Source organism: Rosa rugosa, chromosome 2 (assembly GCF_958449725.1).
Source record: "Rosa rugosa chromosome 2, drRosRugo1.1, whole genome shotgun sequence".
Classification (NCBI taxonomy): Eukaryota; Viridiplantae; Streptophyta; class Magnoliopsida; order Rosales; family Rosaceae; genus Rosa; species Rosa rugosa.
The window spans coordinates 66,601,550-66,619,874 of NC_084821.1; the positions used below are offsets into that span (position 1 = coordinate 66,601,550).

General features: G+C 37.8%; 3 protein-coding genes and 1 non-coding gene across 11 annotated transcripts; 3 read left to right on the top strand and 1 right to left on the bottom strand.

The window, feature by feature from the left end:
• Nucleotides 1-261: 261 nt before the first annotated feature.
• Nucleotides 262-2,010, bottom strand: LOC133731333 (ervatamin-B-like). Its single transcript, XM_062158731.1, has 3 exons — nucleotides 1,542-2,010; nucleotides 1,264-1,370; nucleotides 262-766 (listed from the first exon to the last, which is right to left on the bottom strand). The coding sequence occupies exons 1-3, from the start codon at nucleotides 2,008-2,010 to the stop codon at nucleotides 281-283; spliced, it is 1,062 nt and encodes a 353-aa protein (XP_062014715.1). The 3' UTR covers nucleotides 262-280.
• A 6,248-nt stretch (nucleotides 2,011-8,258) lies between these two features.
• Nucleotides 8,259-8,330, top strand: TRNAG-UCC (transfer RNA glycine (anticodon UCC)). The gene has a single exon. It is a non-coding gene; the product is annotated as a tRNA-Gly (tRNA).
• A 379-nt stretch (nucleotides 8,331-8,709) lies between these two features.
• On the top strand, nucleotides 8,710-12,119 carry LOC133733194 (uncharacterized). Of its 8 annotated transcripts, none has more exons than XM_062160821.1 (6): nucleotides 8,712-8,937; nucleotides 9,719-9,895; nucleotides 10,192-10,846; nucleotides 10,960-11,058; nucleotides 11,475-11,617; nucleotides 11,754-12,119. In XM_062160821.1, the coding sequence occupies exons 2-6, from the start codon at nucleotides 9,797-9,799 to the stop codon at nucleotides 11,904-11,906; spliced, it is 1,149 nt and encodes a 382-aa protein (XP_062016805.1). In that variant the 5' UTR covers nucleotides 8,712-8,937; nucleotides 9,719-9,796; the 3' UTR covers nucleotides 11,907-12,119. The 8 variants fall into 8 exon arrangements, with proteins under 8 accessions (XP_062016808.1, XP_062016807.1, XP_062016805.1 ...); XM_062160820.1 differs by having other exon boundaries at nucleotides 8,713-8,937; nucleotides 11,472-11,617; XM_062160819.1 differs by having other exon boundaries at nucleotides 8,714-8,937; nucleotides 10,948-11,058.
• Nucleotides 12,120-12,896: 777 nt separating this feature from the next.
• On the top strand, nucleotides 12,897-18,115 carry LOC133729486 (uncharacterized protein YNL011C-like). Its single transcript, XM_062157021.1, has 13 exons — nucleotides 12,897-13,257; nucleotides 13,343-13,475; nucleotides 13,628-13,724; nucleotides 13,844-13,887; nucleotides 14,089-14,245; nucleotides 14,775-14,846; nucleotides 15,792-15,875; nucleotides 16,170-16,271; nucleotides 16,652-16,699; nucleotides 16,869-16,994; nucleotides 17,289-17,381; nucleotides 17,547-17,745; nucleotides 17,841-18,115. The coding sequence occupies exons 1-12, from the start codon at nucleotides 12,906-12,908 to the stop codon at nucleotides 17,664-17,666; spliced, it is 1,428 nt and encodes a 475-aa protein (XP_062013005.1). The 5' UTR covers nucleotides 12,897-12,905; the 3' UTR covers nucleotides 17,667-17,745; nucleotides 17,841-18,115.
• The last annotated feature ends 210 nt before the right edge of the window (nucleotides 18,116-18,325 follow it).

An 18,325-nucleotide genomic window follows, 5' to 3' on the forward strand; every position in this document is an offset into this window, starting at 1 on the left:
CATCAGCGATGTAATTGTCGTGATGTCTAAAGCCAAAATTCTAGTAGTGTACAATATGACTATAATTGGCTGGTCATGTAATGACAATAACTAAAAACGTACGTTACGAGCACATGAGAAGTGAGGTTGAAAAAGGGAAACTTGCAATTGGAAATAAGTGTAGGAAACTTGATCATAGGAAAACAGCAAGCAGATTTATTTATACTCTTATTAAGTATAGGTAGGCTGGTTCAAAGAGATTAACATCAACTAGTTATCCAGCCTTGTACAAAATTTGTGGTTAAACAATCGGATATAAAGGTTGCATAGCAATACCACAAAGACCTTGTGGAGCATCAACCCCTCTGCGGATTCTCATGTAGCCACTCTCTCCCCAGTGCTCACCCCATGAATTTTTCACTAGCCAATACTTGATGCCATCCTCAGTCCTCCCATACCCGATGACCGTTACAGAATGGTCCAGTGATGTCCCACATTCTCCAGAGAAGACTCCACCGGAGTAAAGTCTGAACTCCCTCCCTTTTCTGTCAACCATTGCTGAGACCGGTTGCTTAGAAACCACATTTAATAGTTCTGTCTCGCTGTTAAGATCAACGATGGCATAGTTTGTGATCTTGGCAGCATAGTCCCTTGTCTTGTTAGTATCACAAGTTCCTTCCTTTTCTGTGTATGGGTAATTTGATTCACTGGAAATGCCGGCATGTGCTATGTAAGCAAAGGCACTGTCCAGGTGACCATAGCTGCAACCATGATTATCACCATCGATCTTTTATCCATGATTATCACTGTCCAGGTGACCCGCTCTGATACCATGTTGAAATTCATGGTAAGGTGGATAAAAGCTAAAGAAATCTAGAAAGAAAAGCTATAGGAGCTACTGAGAATGAAGAAGAAGAAGAACAAGAGAGAGAGAAAGGGAAAACTGATATTGATTGACTTGTGGTGGTAATTTGTTTACAAAGATGACTTACTAACAGTAAATGATAAGTCCCTATTTATACTAACTTGATGTTGACCTTGACTTTGACCTATACTCTTAATAGGTATCAGAGCGGGTTACCTACGTGTGCATGCCTTACGGCCACACGGGCTCCACGTCACCCAAAGTTGTCCACGTGTATGGCTTGAAAATTCGCCACACGTGCGGGGGCGTGTTGAGAATATATACATCCCACATTCCCATGTGACCTTGCTTATGGATTTATAAGGGTTTGGGCCACTCCATCCATTGCCAATTGGTTTTGGATGTGAACCCCAGATTACTTTATCACAGTCCACTAATTCTTGCTCTGAGAAAGAGATCAATTTACCGGATTTGATTTTCGTAATCCCCTCCACAGCCGCCACTGCTGAAAACGCCCAGCAACTTCCTGTAGATTACAAATAGTAGTGCGTCATATAGAAATAGAATGAATTCTTTCGCATTGTGAAATTCTTGATTTCGTATGTAATCCAGCCAAATTTTGAAAGTTTTGCAAGTTGGGGAAGTAATTAATGGAATTGCCTGGAATGCAAATAGATTAGGTGTTCATCTTCCTTACGACATTGGCCTTGATATTTTACTGGGGTAACAGCTCCTTTCTCTCTCCAGTCAATGCTAGATGGAACATCAGTCAGATTTTCGTACTTGATAGGGTCGATCGTTTTAAATGATCCTGCTGAACGAATGGACCTCTTGCACCCAGTATAAGCCCTCGAGAATTCTTCATCGGTTAAGTCTGCAAATTCGTTGAGGCTTAACTTATAAGTGTGATTATTCTCTTCATCGTTGAACTTGTGTACGTATTCCGCATTGTCCTTGAATATCTTGAAACGTCTCTCCTTTTCTGCATTGTCTGCGTATACACGTTCATACCGAGCCATCCATAGCTCATGTTTTGTAGCAAGGGAAGCTTCATTCAACGTAGTCGCAGTCTTGGATTGAGCACCCGTAGACCCCCAAGTAGCCCCCGAAAGAACTATGATGAAAATGGCAATTATGGATTTCAGACATTCGAGTGTCAAAATCATTATGATGAGAATTAAGCTGGAGAGAGCTGTAGGAAAAATGAGTTCCAGAACGTAGTTTAATAGTAAGATGCGTATAATATATATATATACAATTATACATAGAGGATCAGGCTGAGTATCTTTACTAACCTTCGGTGTGAAAGGAAAGTTTCTAACAAAAATTCATGAAAAAGTTAAAAGTTTAATCAAATTGACTCATTTACTTCATTAGGCGCTCATTTCCTTCCCTAGTTGGCTAGTTATACTTCTGTATGAACGAGTATACCTAGCTTAAATTAGGCGAGTGTGATATGACGACAAGTCTAGAAGAATTCGTATGACCTGAGTCAGCATATCGATTTATATATAGCATATATCTATATATTCAAATTAATATTCAACTAAGTACGGGTAGGTTTTGATGCTCAATTTTTGTGTCATTTCTCGAATATGTGGTATTCAAACTATACCTTTAAATTGTAATGTCGATATAGTATCTTGAAAGCTTAATCGAATCATAAACACACAATAAAAAAAAAATGTCATCATGAAACGACAACACTTAAAATTATCCACTCACTAAATTATTTAAGACTTTCAAAAAAAAATTATTTAAGACTTTATCACCTTTTCTATAATATGGTTTCATTAATTAACAAGTCAGTAAAATAATCAATAACACTCCCATAGATCAAAGTGCACTTAAAACTCATTGCATGGGGTAGAACAGTGAGATCTAATATGACACTTTACTATGAGTGCAGCTATTGCCATTCTACTAACTACTTTGTTCACCCTACATTTTCTTCTCACCCTACACATATTTTCTTAATTTCTTGTTTACTTTGTTCACTCATTCAGTACCCAAAATACCCTTTTCCAATGTAGGGTTTGACTCAAATTCCTTTTCTATTTGGCTTCTCCTCTGCGTCTCTCTCAATTGTTTTTGGCTTCTTCCTCGTCTCTTTCAGTCGATCTCATGAAGTCTTAGTCAATCATAACTGGATTTAATGATGAATGAAAAGATTAAAAATGAAGCATTTTGTAGGGGTACGTAATAAGAAAAACTAATTGTAATTTTTAATAGGGTATTGTCCTTTATTATAATTTCATATTAAAATATTTAAAATTTAATATAAGTGAACAAAGTAGTTGATAGGGTTACAATAACCGTACCCATTTACTATTTATGTGCGTTGCCATTATGTACGTACGTAGCATACCATATAATGGGAAAGTCATGTGTAAACATTTAATCTTCTCCCATATATTTAATGCCTATTGTGTAATTATGACTAAAAAATGTAGAGAGACCCTAGCAGCGCCGCTCGAAGGCTGCTCCCAAAACTAAACCCTAACGCCGTTGTCTGGGCGCCCCTGCTCTCATCCATAGCTTTAGTCGACGAAGTTACTGCTACATTCACTGTGTTTCTCGCTCTGGCAGGATCTGATGTGGTTGATATCTCCCATATGGATGGAGGGAGAATTCAACATGGAACGCAGGCCTTCTTGCTTGCTCGTCCCCTGACGACGAAGAAGGTCGAGGCTCCTGAACTACTACGCCATTTTCGGCGTATATGGGTTCTTGAAAGTGGTTTTAAGGTGCAGATCAGGAAACCAGATCGATTTGTATTCACTTTTGACCTGCTCTGAGACCGAAACAAGGTCCTTAAGGGAGGACCATGGTATTTCAATCCAGCATCAGTTGTGATGTAGGCCTATGATGGCCTCTCCCCGCTGCAGTTAGTGCAAATGGAGACCCTGTTCTTCTGGGTTCGAATCAGCAATATCCCGCCGACATTGGAGGACATGAAGATGATCAGGAACGTTGCTTCCATTGCTGGGACATACCTAGATATTGATCAAAAGCTGCTGGACTCCACCGGTAAGATTCGTGTGCATGTTAGTCATGAAATCTCGAAGCCTTTCTTCCCCAAGAAAACCCTAAAGCTTACTGAGGGTGTTGTCGAAGAAATCTCGTTCTATTATGAAAACCTGATTGGAAAATGTTGCAAATGCAATCTACTCTATCATGCACATGGGGTGTGTCAAGCAGTCTCACCAGTGAAGAATGGGGACAAGGCGGAGGTGCATAAGCCGCAGCTCCCGAAGTCATTCATGGGTTTTGCTAAGAATCGATTGAGAATGGCACATTCCAATTTAAGGGGAGCCAGAAGCCTATTCTGCCTTCTATTGCACGCAACCTTTTTGGGTCTGCTAAAAGCAACAAACCACGCAAACCGGTGGTGATCAAGAGTTCAGGGTCCGAGAGTAGTTCCACTAGTAAAGAAGCCTCTCTTGCTTTGATCCCTTTTGATGAAGCTGCAAAGGAATTGAAGAGAGGTAGACCGGCATCTCCCTACTCTTCTCCAAAGAAGCCGAGATTCCTGTTCAACATGAATATGGATGACCTAGTTAAGGAAACGGTAACCAAGAAGGTGAAAGTCCCCGAGTTTCCTACGAAGTTTACAGCACAAGGTTTGTTCCTTGGGTAGACAGATGTACCTGTACATATGTTGCACCTTCCTCTAGTTTGGCTTTGTACTATCTAACTTTGTTTCAAAGTGCACAGGACAATTTGTTTCTTAAATCCCGTTCATCTTAATATCCTAGTCTCGACTCCAAAACTCTCCGTGTCTGATTTTTTTTTTAAATCTTAAGGGCTACCACAGACTACAGTACTATATGATCAAATGGTTGTTTTCTGTATCTTGATGTGGAGACGATCATCAAATAATTTTTCAATGGAACTATTTGAATCACATGTAATAGACGTCCTTCTTGTAAGTTACAACTATTTCACTAACAGTACCATATTGATATTGTATACAAATGTAAGTTGAATATGAACTGTGGTCTTCTATCAGAAAGAACTTAAACCGTACTCAGCATTGATGCCTTCACCAACTGATCTGTACAATATATTTACCCAAAGAAAAAATAAAGACCATATTAATTCGTGGTCCATTTTAGCTTTTGAGTACTTCGATCCGTAAGGATTCAATGCCTCTGGAACCATGAAGATTTTCAAAGATACAATTTTTGAACCTTAAATATCAGAACTATAACCCCCACCAACAACAACCAGTTTTAGTGAAAAGATTTGAGCATTTCCTTTCATCAAATCTTTGACATCTGCACACCACTATATATAATCTCCACAACACCCGTTGTTGCTATCTGTTCCACCTTCCACCCTCTCTGTTTCTCTCTCACTTTCTCTAGTTATGCACCTCTTGCAAAACATGCATGCCTTGCTTCTCCGACTTCCTTGCGCATGGACCTACCATTAAGCTAGGATTACAAGTAAAGAATGGCGAAGAACAAACCTTTCAGGGGAGGGTTGCTCAAATGGAGCCTCGCATACTCTGACGGCACTCATGCAAATGACAATGTGAAGTACATATCTCTCTGCTTTCACCCCCAAATTCTAATAATAACTCTTCAAAATTTTGTTATAGATGTGTATGTGTTTGTTGTATAAGATAATGAGTAGGTTATTGGTTGTGTGTTACAGCCAGGGGGACCCAAAGCGCCCTACTGCTGATGTTGAAGGTATTTCTTTTTCTGTTATTGCATTCTCTTCAAGTTTTCTGCTTTTTTTTTTTCTCTTTTTTCTTTTTGAGTTATAGTGTGCATATTGGTCTTGTTAGTAACTCTTTAAAGAATACGGTCACTGGTGAATTTCTCCCCCTTTTCCTTGGACTAAAGTTTTTCTTCACAGAAGTTGGTCAGTGTTCTATTAATTGCATTTTGACATGTGAATATTGTACAAGCATATAATGTTGCAAGGATTAAGTTTATATTCACTATATATTTAATCATCTGGATATCTTCACAAGTCCATTTGCCTTCTTTTTCAGCTTCTTCTATATATAGATATATTTTGAAACAAAAATAAAGTATATGTATTTATAATGCCCCTTTGGCTTCTTACAGGGGGAGGCATCAAAGGTTGCAGGCTTTTACTCTGGCTAAACATGTCTTCTCTACTGGAAGTAGAAGTGGAAGCAACTGAGTTTGTATTTTTCATCATAAATGGGAAACTAATGTTATTTCATTAGTACTGTAATGTTTGGACTTTGGAAGCGGAAACCAACTGACTTTGTATCACAATCTAGATTCACAAGTTTATAATTTGCATCCTTGTTATTACTTCAGCATAATAGCTTATTATTACTGAAACAAGGTTCTAGTTGTGGCATAGCTGTGAACCTGTGATCATCGCATTGTAGAAGTTCGGTCATGTTGCTAGAATAGAAGTATAATATCTCATATTCATGTGTTAGTCAGTCCTTTCAGCTCTACCACCTTGAATTAGCAATGTCGCTATTCCTACAAATTCAATAGGATTTGTTACTTTACAACCAAGAGCTATGTCATTTACAGTAATAATTTATGGTCTTGCACTAGCTGCTTATACAAATGATAAGATATCGACTTTGGAAATGTGGAATGAATATGCTAGTGAACTTAAACTTGGAGAGTCCTAAGGTCTCTCTTTTAACTGTGGGGATGCTCTTATTGGACTACGAGTTACTAGGTTTCAATATTATCATTAGGCTTCATATCCGTTATGTTATCTGCGAGAGTTATGGAGTATGGAAAAACACATAATTGTGATTTGTGACAACCGACAGCAATCCGAGGCTGTGTTGCAATGCAGAAATTGAACCATCTAATCATATAGTACAAGAATACACAACTACTTAGATTAAAAGCTATACCAACTGGTACAGCAACCTTTGATGTACTTGAAACTCAGTGTAGGTCTCAGAATCTCTCCATAGGGCCTATATGGCTCTCATCTGATCTAAAGGCATTAATATCTGTAGGTCTTCAGTTATGATATTTCAAGTGCACAAGAAAAAGCATTTCCAGAACTGTACTTCTGCGGCTTATTATGTCATTTCTTACAGCTAACTGGCTTTGAAGATTTTCTAAATCTTTGTCTCATAAATATCACAACCAACAACCCAAAACCCGTTTGACCATATTGTAATTAATAGAAGTATAAAACTACTTAACACATCAGTACCATATTATACACAAATGTATGTTCAATGTGAACTTTGTGGTCTTCGATCTACCAAAGTATTTGAAACTGTACTCAGTTTTAATGCCATTCCAGTCTCTTCACTACGTAGAACCAGAACCCCATTTACTCACTACATAACAACTTGGATTAAAAGCTACACCAACTAGTACACCAGCTTCTTCTTCTCCTTTCTTTTTTTTATTGTTTTTTTTTTTTTTACATTGAAAACTCAAACCAGGATGAGAACAAGTATGTGATGTAGATGTGTGTAAGGGGCCGGTAGGTGCATTTGGCTTTTATGTACTTCTGTAAAGATTCAATGCCTTTGCAGCTACCTATGAACATTTTCAAAGATACAATCTTTATCAACTTATGAATATGAAAATTGAAACCCCTCAACAACTGGTTTCACACCATTATATATGATCATTCTCCACAACACCCTTTGTTGCTTTACTATCTCCTTTCTGTTCCAGCTCTCTGTTTTTCTCTCACTTCCTTTTTTTTTTTTTTTTGGATAATGGTTTTTCTCTCACTTCCTAGTTATGCACCTCATGCAAATCATACCTTCTCCGGCCAACTACCAGCATAACATTAAGCTAGGATTACAAGTTAAGAATGGCGAGGAACAAAAGTTTCTGGGGATTTTGTTCTCTATCTATCATCCATTTTGTAACTTTAGACTGGTATTATGGAAACAAGGCTGTAATTTTGCTTTCAGTAACTTGTAATAGGCACAATGAAATGAATCCAAAAGAAATTCAAACAAGCAAACTTAAGTAGAATTCAGTATCTGGATTCGAAACCTTTGCAAAAACGATGGAAGGTAAACCCTGAAAAACCGATGAGTCAGTTGTTATGCTGACGTTGGTTTCAACTATGTTATGGTCTGTTATCAGTTTCTTACCCATCTTTGAAAAATTACTTGGTAACTGGAGCAAGATGGAAGCTCCTAATCTTTGTGAAAGCTGCACATTCGTAAGTAGTCAACAAGTTCATGATTAATTTGATAAGTAGAGTACGATTACGAGATTATGCTGGTACTTCCAATGATCTCTTTGACCTTCGTAACGAAAGCGTTTGAATTTGAATATGGAATGGAACCCGGTATCAGCTTTGATGTCCAAGGTGAGCATATGACTGCAGACCAACTGTTGATGTAGTAGTCCAAGATCAATTCGTTTGTTGTCATCTTTTTTTGTATTGTATTCCGAAGATTACATAGCAAGTAGCGTCTGTAGTCCAACGGTTAGGATAATTGCCTTCCAAGCAATAGACCCGGGTTCGACTCCCGGCAGACGCATCTTTTGTCTTTTTGACCCATTTGTTTTTCCTTGGATTAGTTTTTTATTTTTTTGGATTTTTTTTAAATACAAAAATGCTAGCTAATTACGCTAACACTCTGTGTCGGGACCTGAGAATTTTAGGAGGCGTTATTCACAAACGAATGATCGAATGCTGGAACTCTTTGAGTATCAAGCTCAAATTCACCAAACTTACGGATCTAGCTAAATTTCCACAAGACCAAACCCCTTAATTGGATTAATTTTTTTTTTTTTTTGAAACTAGGATTAATTTTTTTTTTACTTACGCTAAAATGGCAAATACTTGACAAAAAGAGAAAAGAACTTTCGAGAGTTCAGGGGAGAGACCTAGTCATGGTACAAAACCCTGTCCTACTTCTGCTCAACCTTTTCAGTTTTCATATGTATATTCTCTCCTCTTCTCTTCTCTTCTCTTCTCACTCTTTTAGTCAAGGAGGTCCGTCTCCTTGTTTGCGATCACCCAAACCCTCTCTTTTCTTTACCAAATTCCTCTTCCTGTACAGTCTGCTCTGCTTAAATTCAATCCTGTATCTGCTGAATTCCGGCTTTTTCAAAGGTTTTAGCTTCTGGGTCTCTGCATTCTTGGTAAGTGATCAACTTCATGGTGTGCTTTTTTTTTTTTCCTTGTTTTTTTTTTAACTGGCTTCGAGGGCTTGTTGCATGTTGATCGATCAAACTGGATTGCTTGTTGTTTAGCTTGTGGTAATGGGAATAAGGTATACCTTCCAAATTGCTCCGATAAACCCTAAACCCCAAAAATTGACTGTGTATGGTTTGTTTTAAATTGGAAACTAAACTAGCCCAAGGAGGTTTTAATATGTTGTTTCGCTTAGAGGGCATTTAGTGTTGTTTGTTAATGCTTCTTATGAGCAAAGATTTTTGCTTTTAGTGACTTGAGTTTTGACCAAGAAAATAGTATCTGAAGTTTGGGTTGGTGAATTTCTGTGCTAAAGTGGAATCTCCACGTTCCAATGTAGTAGTTGGGAATGATCAAAGTTGAGACTTTTTGCTCTTGTCTGATGTAGCTGGCATAGTTGCTTTTTTCCCCAGGGTATGATCAGTGGGCTGGATAATGGGATTTGGTTAAGTAGAACGTAAATTGGCTATTGTTGAATGTAGTAAGCAAAGATGACATGTCATGCGTTGTGTTTCCTTTGGGCGAGGGGATTAGTGTCGAGTAATTTGTTTTCTGTATGTTAAGGCCATAATCTTTTCAAATTTACAGTTACACTATAATTGAGAAGAAACTGTTATTTTCTACAAGATATCAAAGTGTTGATCCCTGTTATTTACTTGGTGTGCATTGCCATAATGTTCCCTTGATCAAGAAAATATAGTATTTACTCATCAATCCACATTGCTGCAGCTTTGTATAGTTCGTGAAGTGCGAGGTTGACACGTTATATCTTCAATTGCATTTGGAAGTTGATTACAATCTACATTCATGGATAAAATGGACACTTCTAATGGCATAGCATGGTTTGGGAACATTTTCCAGAAGTTTGAAGATATGTATCATGATGTGGATGAACTAGTGAAGCAGGTATTGGACTTAGTTTGTGGTGTGTAAGCATATAGATTTTCATTTTGTTTTATTGTACAAGTTTCTCTATTTCTGCCCATCTATTGTTTCTTCTTTCGTCTTATTCTTCTGCGTCTTCTTCTTTGATTTTGAGTAAACAATGTTAGCTCAAGCTTTCTATATTTCTTCCAACTTGTTATGTTGATGTGGATGTGCCTTTGTTGATTTGTTGCTTGGATGACTCAAGTTCTTGGTCGATCCAGAGCTCAGTTACATCATCTCTACTCACACGGATGCTAATTTTTGTCTTTTCTCAGGCTGAAAGCCAGTTGGTGACAGTGGGTGCCAATGTTAAAAACTTTTTTGCAGAGTTAGACTTAATAGGAGATGCAGTCCCTCAATCTTTGGTGGATAAAAAGCCAGGGGCTGCTCCTGGTACATCTGTGGTACAGAAGACTGATGATGCAGTCGGTATAAAGTCGCTGGAGGGCACTGATGGAGGCTGTGGTGATGGAGTCCACATAGGTTCTGTGTTATCTGTTAAGAGTGTTTCTTCTGGTTTATCATTGGAACAAGTTGATGATAATCAGACACCTGACAAGAAAGATTCAATCAATGCTAATCAAGAAATTGGATTGGATATTGGAGCCAAATTGTTAATTCCAGCCTCAGATGATGTAGGAGAGTGTAACTCTTTCACGGAGCCAGAGGACAGAAGTACAAACCTTGTCGATATGTCTTCAAAATTTTCAGATGAGAAGAAAGACTCGAGCAATGCAAATGAAGAAATTGGATTGGACAGTGGAGCCAAGTTGTTAATTCCAGCCTTGGATGATATAGGAGGGTTTAACTCTTTCATGGAAACAGAGGACAGAAGTAGAAACCTTGTTGATTTGTGTTCAAAAATTTCAGATGACATGCGACTCTCTAACGCTCTTGAAATGGATATTCTCTGTAAGAAAAGCACTGCAGGTATTCAACCTTGTCCTCTTGATACTTCAGCAATATGAGGAATACCTAACTTTAAGAACATCTGTATATTTTTTACCCAAGATTTGTTTGACCTTGTCCAGGTAATACTGCAGCTAATTTGCCCATATTTGCAACAGAGCCCGAGGGGCTTGAACTGTATGATAGTTCTAGTTGTGATGAATCAAAGACAACCATGCATTTTCCCGGAACTGGTAATTCATCATTTCATCAATCTTTCTAATATACATGCCATATTGCCTTAAGTTGAAATGTATTATAGTATCGTAATTATCGAAGTTTTGTGTTCTTGTGCGACACTTACCAGTATCTACTATAAGACACTTGGTAATTGGCACCTTCCTTAGAAGCTTAGGATTTACTTATGGATAGTTTTGTTTAGTGCCTTATTGAAGGTGGAAGTTTCACTCTCTTGTTTCAGTAGTTACGTTTAGAATCTAGATCGTTGGAGATTTTTAAGCTCTCTCGTCTTCACTTCTCAGCCTAATGAAAGCACCAATTTTGATCTATAGCTGCCACTTATTTCTCATCACTTAAATGTTTTGCTATATTAAGGATGTATATGTTCTCAGCTTTACTTAATGAAGCTCTCATGGTTCCATTTTAGAAGAGGCAGACAATGATGTTACCGACTCGGGCTTGCAAACTTTGGGATCATTGAACAAGGTGGAGCTTGGTGAAAGTTGCATTGTAGTAGACTGTACTGAACTTGAATGCAGTTCTGGTGAAGCTGTTAAGCGCAGGTCTTACAAGGTTTGTGTGAGAAAACTAAATAGCTGCTAGAGTGTCACTGACTTATACACCACCAGATTTTTAAATGCATGCTCTTTACCCCACACATTGACACGACTGATATATATATTGTTTTCTCTCGTTGTCTGCCTTTCAGAAAAAATTGAGGGACGCATTTGTTTCAAGAATGAGACTGTTGAAGAAGCAGAATAATGATGAACTGAGGAACAGTTTTGCAACACTCACACTCCCTGAGAAACCAAATTCGCCTGATTATGAATTTTTTGAATCCGACTGGGAAATTGTTTAGATAAGAGTATCATCACTCTTCATATGAAGTCTATCCACATCATCCTGCCTCCAATATCTTGTAGAGTTGAAAAGACTGAGGCCTTCAAAAGGCTGTAATTATGCTTCCATTTACATAGTCCCAAATTCCCAATGCAATTTTCTCTCTTGAGTTTTGAACTAGTTGTTCATACAGGGTTCAATATGAATGAATTTCACATTTATATTTTCTGCACCGTTTTATTTCCCTCTGTGGATTTGAAAATAGAACTCTAGGAATTTAAAAATTCTAGTTTTTCATACTTGCTAATCAAATTCTTCATTTTCCTTTAAACAAACTTGTATTTTTGAGTTGAATGGTTTTAAAATGTCCAAAAAAAAAAAAAAATTGCAAATCCCTCATCTCAGATGAACATATTGTGATTAATAACTCTGATGATTCCTTCTTAGTTCTTATAACCGATCACTTTGATGATTAATATGTCTTGTAAATTCCTCATCGCAGATAATATTAACGAATTCATATTATACAACAACTAATCTTTTATGAATCAATTTCTCACTAAAAAAATAACGTCAACCGGACGTGTGTATTGACAATTAGTAATTTTTTGTTTTATGACCCAAAAATAAAGAATAGGGGGGAATCAGTCCTGATCACCTGGTCAGCAACTGACCAGGGATCATTTGCTCAATCACCGTCCGATTTCAATCGGACGGTTCACAACTCTCTTCTCCTCTCTCATCACTTAGCTATGAACCGTACGATTTCAATCAGACGGTGATTAAGCAAAAATTCCATGGTCAGCAGCTGACCATTGGAACGGGATCGTAGGGAGGAATATGTTCTGTCAGGATGATTTGGTCAATGACCGTCCGATTGAGATCGGATGGTTGACAGCTCTCATCTAAGATCTCATCACTTAGCTGTCAACCGTCCGATCTTAATCAAACGGTCATTGACCAAATCACCCCTGAGGAACGGGATCGGAAACCTTCGAAGAGAGTGATGGGGAAGGATATGTGCCGGTCCAAAAAAAAAAAAGGAAAGGCGGTAAAGGAAAGACGCGGGAATATGGCGGAGATTTCGTTGGGTCCCTTTCCCTCTCTGTTTCTCACTCTCAATCTTCCCCAGTTTCCCTCCTCCACCAGATCTCACTCCATGTCGACTCTCCGCTCCCAAAACCCTAACCCTTCCTGCTCCTCCATTCCCAATCCCACCCCCGCCGCCCAGCCTTCCCTCCTCGTCTTCTCCGGCGGCACCGCCTTCAACGGCGTCGTCGAGGACCTCAAGACTTTCACCACCCGCGTCGCCCACGTCCTTCCCGTTTCCGACGACGGAGGCAGCACCGCCGAGATCGTCCGCGTCCTCGGTAATTTCTACCGTTTTTTTCGTTTCGAAATTGGATCTGTTTTTGCTTGGGGATTAGTGTTTAGAGGTGTTTATTGTGCGATTAGGTGGTCCGGCCGTCGGAGATATACGGTCCAGGTGCTTGAGATTGGCCGATAAAAGCACCTCCGAGGCCGTCGCCGTCCGGCAATTGCTCGGTCATCGTTTACCGCTTGATGCACGCCAAGCCAAATCCGAATGGTAATACATTTAGGGAAATGATTAAGCCTTGTTTTACTGTTTGACATTTGTAGGTGATGTAATTATATTTTCTAAATTACTCTCATTTACTTGCTAGGTGTTACTGTGGTGGGGGTATTGAGTAAAAGTATGCTGAGTTGAGAATTTGACAGGTATGATATTGTGGAAGGAGAACACTCTTTATGGACAGGAGTTTCAAAGCCCTATAGGGAAACCATTCGAGCTTTTCTGGTTTATTTTCAGAATCAGGTGAGTATCCGAATGGCATCGCTGTAATGTTTTTTCTAAAGTGGCTGGAGAACACTCTTTCCAATTGCTGCTAAACTTTTCTGAACTACTTCAATTGTATGTTTTTTTTTCAAATACAGATTCTCCGTCGATCTGATGAATCGTTTTGCTTCAGTAATGGCAGGTATGAATCTTGAGAACAGCTGTCATCTGATGTTTTCTGTTTGTTTCTTTCTGGTGCTTAAGTGAATTAGCGAATGTTAGCTATCACAGTTTTTTTTCTTCTCCCTAGTAGACGTTTTTTAGATAATGTACCTTATCATAACTGGATTTCACTGTGTGATTATATTATTCCTTTACTGAATTGGCTCCCAAATTTTTGCAGCATTGGGAATTTCTTCTTTGCAGGAGCACGTGTATTTTTTCGGTCTTTGGATGCTGCAATATTTTTGTTTTCTCGAGTGTCAGATATCCCATCAGAAAGTCTGGTTCTTCCAGTGATTTCTACTAATGACAGGCTTACATTAGGATGTGAATTATCGGTATGATTATTGGCATACACTTCATGTGCTTTTCAAGACCTATGCATGCATGTGCTTTATATCGTGGTATTGGTTTTTAAATTGATCAGGTGCAACATATGTATTTACCTATAAATCATAGTTGAATTCATTATATGTTCAATGCGACGTCTGGCAATCATCTTTATTAGTTCCTGTTTGCATATCCATCACCGGCAACTTGAGTTTATTCTCCTTTTCTTTTGTCAAACCTTGAAAGCCTGGTGAAGGTGGGCTTTGCTCCCACTGCCTTTGTTCCAGTTCAAAGGGCTTTACTCTTATGAAAAAAAAAAAAAAAAGTTCAAGAGACTTTTACCCCATACTCCTAGACACCTTCTAATTTCTGGAACTTCTGGAAGATATTTGAAAATAACTATTTGCTCATGAATTGATTGATCCTTGTTGAATTCTTTTCATATCCCATCATCAGTTCAAGTAGCTAGTATAGTATAGCTTGCAAGATTGTGCTGATATTTGATCATGCTGATTTTTTTGTGCTGTTTATTTCTAGGATGGAACTATAATACGAGGGCAGAATGAAATTTCTCATCCAACCAATGGATATATGGCACTTGTCAATAAGGTATGTTAATATAGTTTTCATGATCTGGATGTCTGAACATATTGGTTTTGGTTTTCTGTTAGAAGTATTTCGAAAGTTTGAATTTGTACTAACTACCAAGACATGGAACTATTTAGAATGTTTCACACCATCAAATACATAAAGTGGTATTGGGAAGTTGAGTGTTTTAGTATCAGTGCTGTGGAGGTATGTTCCTCTATGGTGGTAATGGTGTTGTTATCGATGAAATACTGCTGCTCGAAGGAGGGAAAGAGTTTTTTTTTTTTTTTTTTTTTTTTTTAATTTTAAGTTTCAAAGATTATAATTTTTTCTATTTTTTTTTTCTTAGACTTTATGAAGTCTAGATGGTCTTGTCAGTTCTATTGATGAGTATCAGACCAACAATTCATTGACTGTGTTTGGACCTGCTAATCTGATACCGAGGACGACTCTGAACCTGGACGTAACAGAGGATTGGCAGCATTAATTGAAGGAAATGAATTCCAAGGAGCATTTAACTTGAATATGGAATTCCCTGGCCTTGGAATTAAGAACCCTTGGTGAAGCTGCAGTCAATAGCTAAATATAGAGCTATCTTTAGTTTCTAGTTTGAATAATTAGTCTTTCTGTTTTCCCTCCCTCATCCTATAAAAGACAGTTCTCTTTTCAATTGTAACCAGACTTGATCATTATCAGAAATAATATTCAAATTGGAGAAGAAGTTCTTCCCATTTGTATTCAAACTCTTATCTCTTAGGTGGATTCCTAGAGTGGCGAGTTTCGCTCTTATCTTCTTGGTGGATTCCTTGGAGTGGCGAGCAGAATCTAACAAAAACTCATCTCTTAGAGAGCTGAGTTCTTCCGCTGTGATTTTCCTGCATCATAATTGAATCTAATAATTTAACCAGCCAGCTTCTACTCACCTCATTATCATATCTAATTGAAGTGATGGCTTATTGTGGACAGGGAAGCTCTTCAGCTCCTGCACTCTCTTCGAGGATAAAGAGGGTATTCTACATGTCAAGTGAGGGCCAAAACTTGCTTCATGAGGTGAATGATACAGAATAAGGTTTTCTTTTCTGTGCTGTGCCATGTTGCAATTATCTGTTTTTCTTCTTGTTCTTGTACTTACATGGGAAGGCCCTTCATTTGAGTCTTTCTTTAATAGTTCCAAGGTATTTATCATTCTAAAGATTTCAACTTCACGAAAATATATTGGTCTGCCTCCCGATTTTCCTAAAGATCCAGAATGCTTTCATATTCTATGAAGTTTATGTTGGTTGTCTATGTGCTTATGCAATTCCTGAAATCAGAACTCATATAAATGTTTTTCTTGACGAATAGGTCTTCCCTGCTCCAAACGCAGCTGTGATGGATCAGCTACGTAATGTGGATTGCATTGTTTATGCCATGGGTTCTCTCTTGACTTCCGTTTGCCCATCACTGGTAACTTTACTGCCCAATATGTTACACTTTCTTTTTGTTTCTTTTTTTAATTGTGTAGTTGAAACAAATTTTTTACCTGACCTCTAATTATGTTTAAGAAGTCATGATATTTATTGTTTTTGCTTTTTTTTTATTCTCCATGGAGATATTATAAGATTTACCTTTTCTTTTGAATCAAATTGTTCTTGAGCAACAATATTACATCCGTGATCCTATCTTGCATGCTGCATCTAAAATTCTACTTCTTAATTTAACAGTGATTTACAGTTGCTGCTTTTTCCTTTTGAAGATTCAAGAGCCCAGCTGATGCTTGGTTGATTTGAAATTTGAGAAACCTTTATGTTTATGTTATTTTTCATGTCTCATGTCTCATTTCTTAGGTATTAACTGGCATTGGGGAGATAATATCTTCAAGGTCCTGCCCCAAGGTACCTAGTCATCACACTTTTAATCTACACATGTCACAGGATACAAGTGTCACTACACAGCGAAATTTCCAATGTTCTCCAGATTCGTCTTATGGATAGACATAAACAGCCACAGTATTTTTGCCTGTCTAGTTATTTATTGAAGTAACTTAATTTGTCATGATACTAGGTACTTTTGTTAAACGGTACCCATGATCGAGAGACAAGTGGCTTCTCAGCTTCTTGCTTTGTAACTGCTATTACAGATGCACTAAATCGAACATATGGAGCCCCTCATAATTGTCTCAAAAACCTTGTAAGTTACTTCATTACTAGTCTCTCTCTCTTTTTTTTTCACTACAATTTTTGTGGAATGACTAAACTAAAACAAGAACTCTTCAATATAAAATATTGGACAAGCTACGCATAAGAATTAAATGCTTTCTCAAACTCTTTGTGGCATACTGTCCCAATTGGACATAGCTGGGTACAGTTGCCCTGGTTCTCCTTTGGACATACAACTTTTAGGTGCATCTAATTTTTACATTTCTTTGTTGATTTAAAATTAAGCAAACATTTAATTTATTTTAAATTTCATATTTTGATGCAGCCGAGTCATTATATCAATACCCTATTAGTGCCCAAAGATGGTGAGATACCTGTTAATGTTCAATGCTTAGCTGACCAAGGAATTTTTGAAGTGGTATGTATGCTTTGAACTGCACTTCTTAACAGTTTGCCTTGAATGGGTGGTTTGGTCTATCGATTTCCATTTTGTGTGCGTGATGCCTTGACTGCCACAAATATCTCTATTGTTATATGGACATCAAAGCTCTGACATGAGTGTGTGTTTTTTTTTTCCTTGCAGATTGTTGTTGACTCTGTACATGATCCAAAAGTAGGCGTGGTATTTGACCCCAAGTCGTTAATACAAGCCCTTGATGATTTGATAGGCAGACACATGCCTACAAATGTTAAGGTGGTCTAAATGACAACATTGCAGAGAAAATGTTCAAACCTGAGCATAGTTTCATGTGGCTTTTATTCACAGTTTCATGACTGTTGAGGTACAAGTTTAATAGCAAAGCACTTGCTAGTTCATGTTTCCAGAGATTTCCCCCATTACTGGTTATTCTAAAAATTTAACTGTGTTTGATTTCAGGAATACTTATCTGCTTTAATTGTTAATTGATCTTCACTTGCAAGCAGCAAATTTGGTACTTTTATCCGAAAGGTTGCAGACTCAATTCAATTGAACTGCATCAAGTTTATGATCAAAAGATCAGAGAATGCAGTACCTCTCACGAGATGTTTTTAGATGCTGTACAGAATTGAGTTTGATATTTATGAACTGGAAAAGATAGAAAATGTCTGTCACTGCAATCATATGATTATGCTTGAGGAAATTGATTCTTATGTATAGAAAACATTTCTGTGTATATATTGTCTTGTACACGCCAACACAAACTCGGTAAGTCCTAAGCATGAGGAATATTGGTTTCGAAATTTATAGTTTTTGTTTTTCCTATTGAAAAAGCAAATCCTTTTCAAAATCTTCAAATTCAGGTAATCTCGAAGCTTAATGGTGTAGCACTATAGGACTTTGAAACAATTCGTACAAGCATAGTCAGGGCTCGGGAGTGTTCG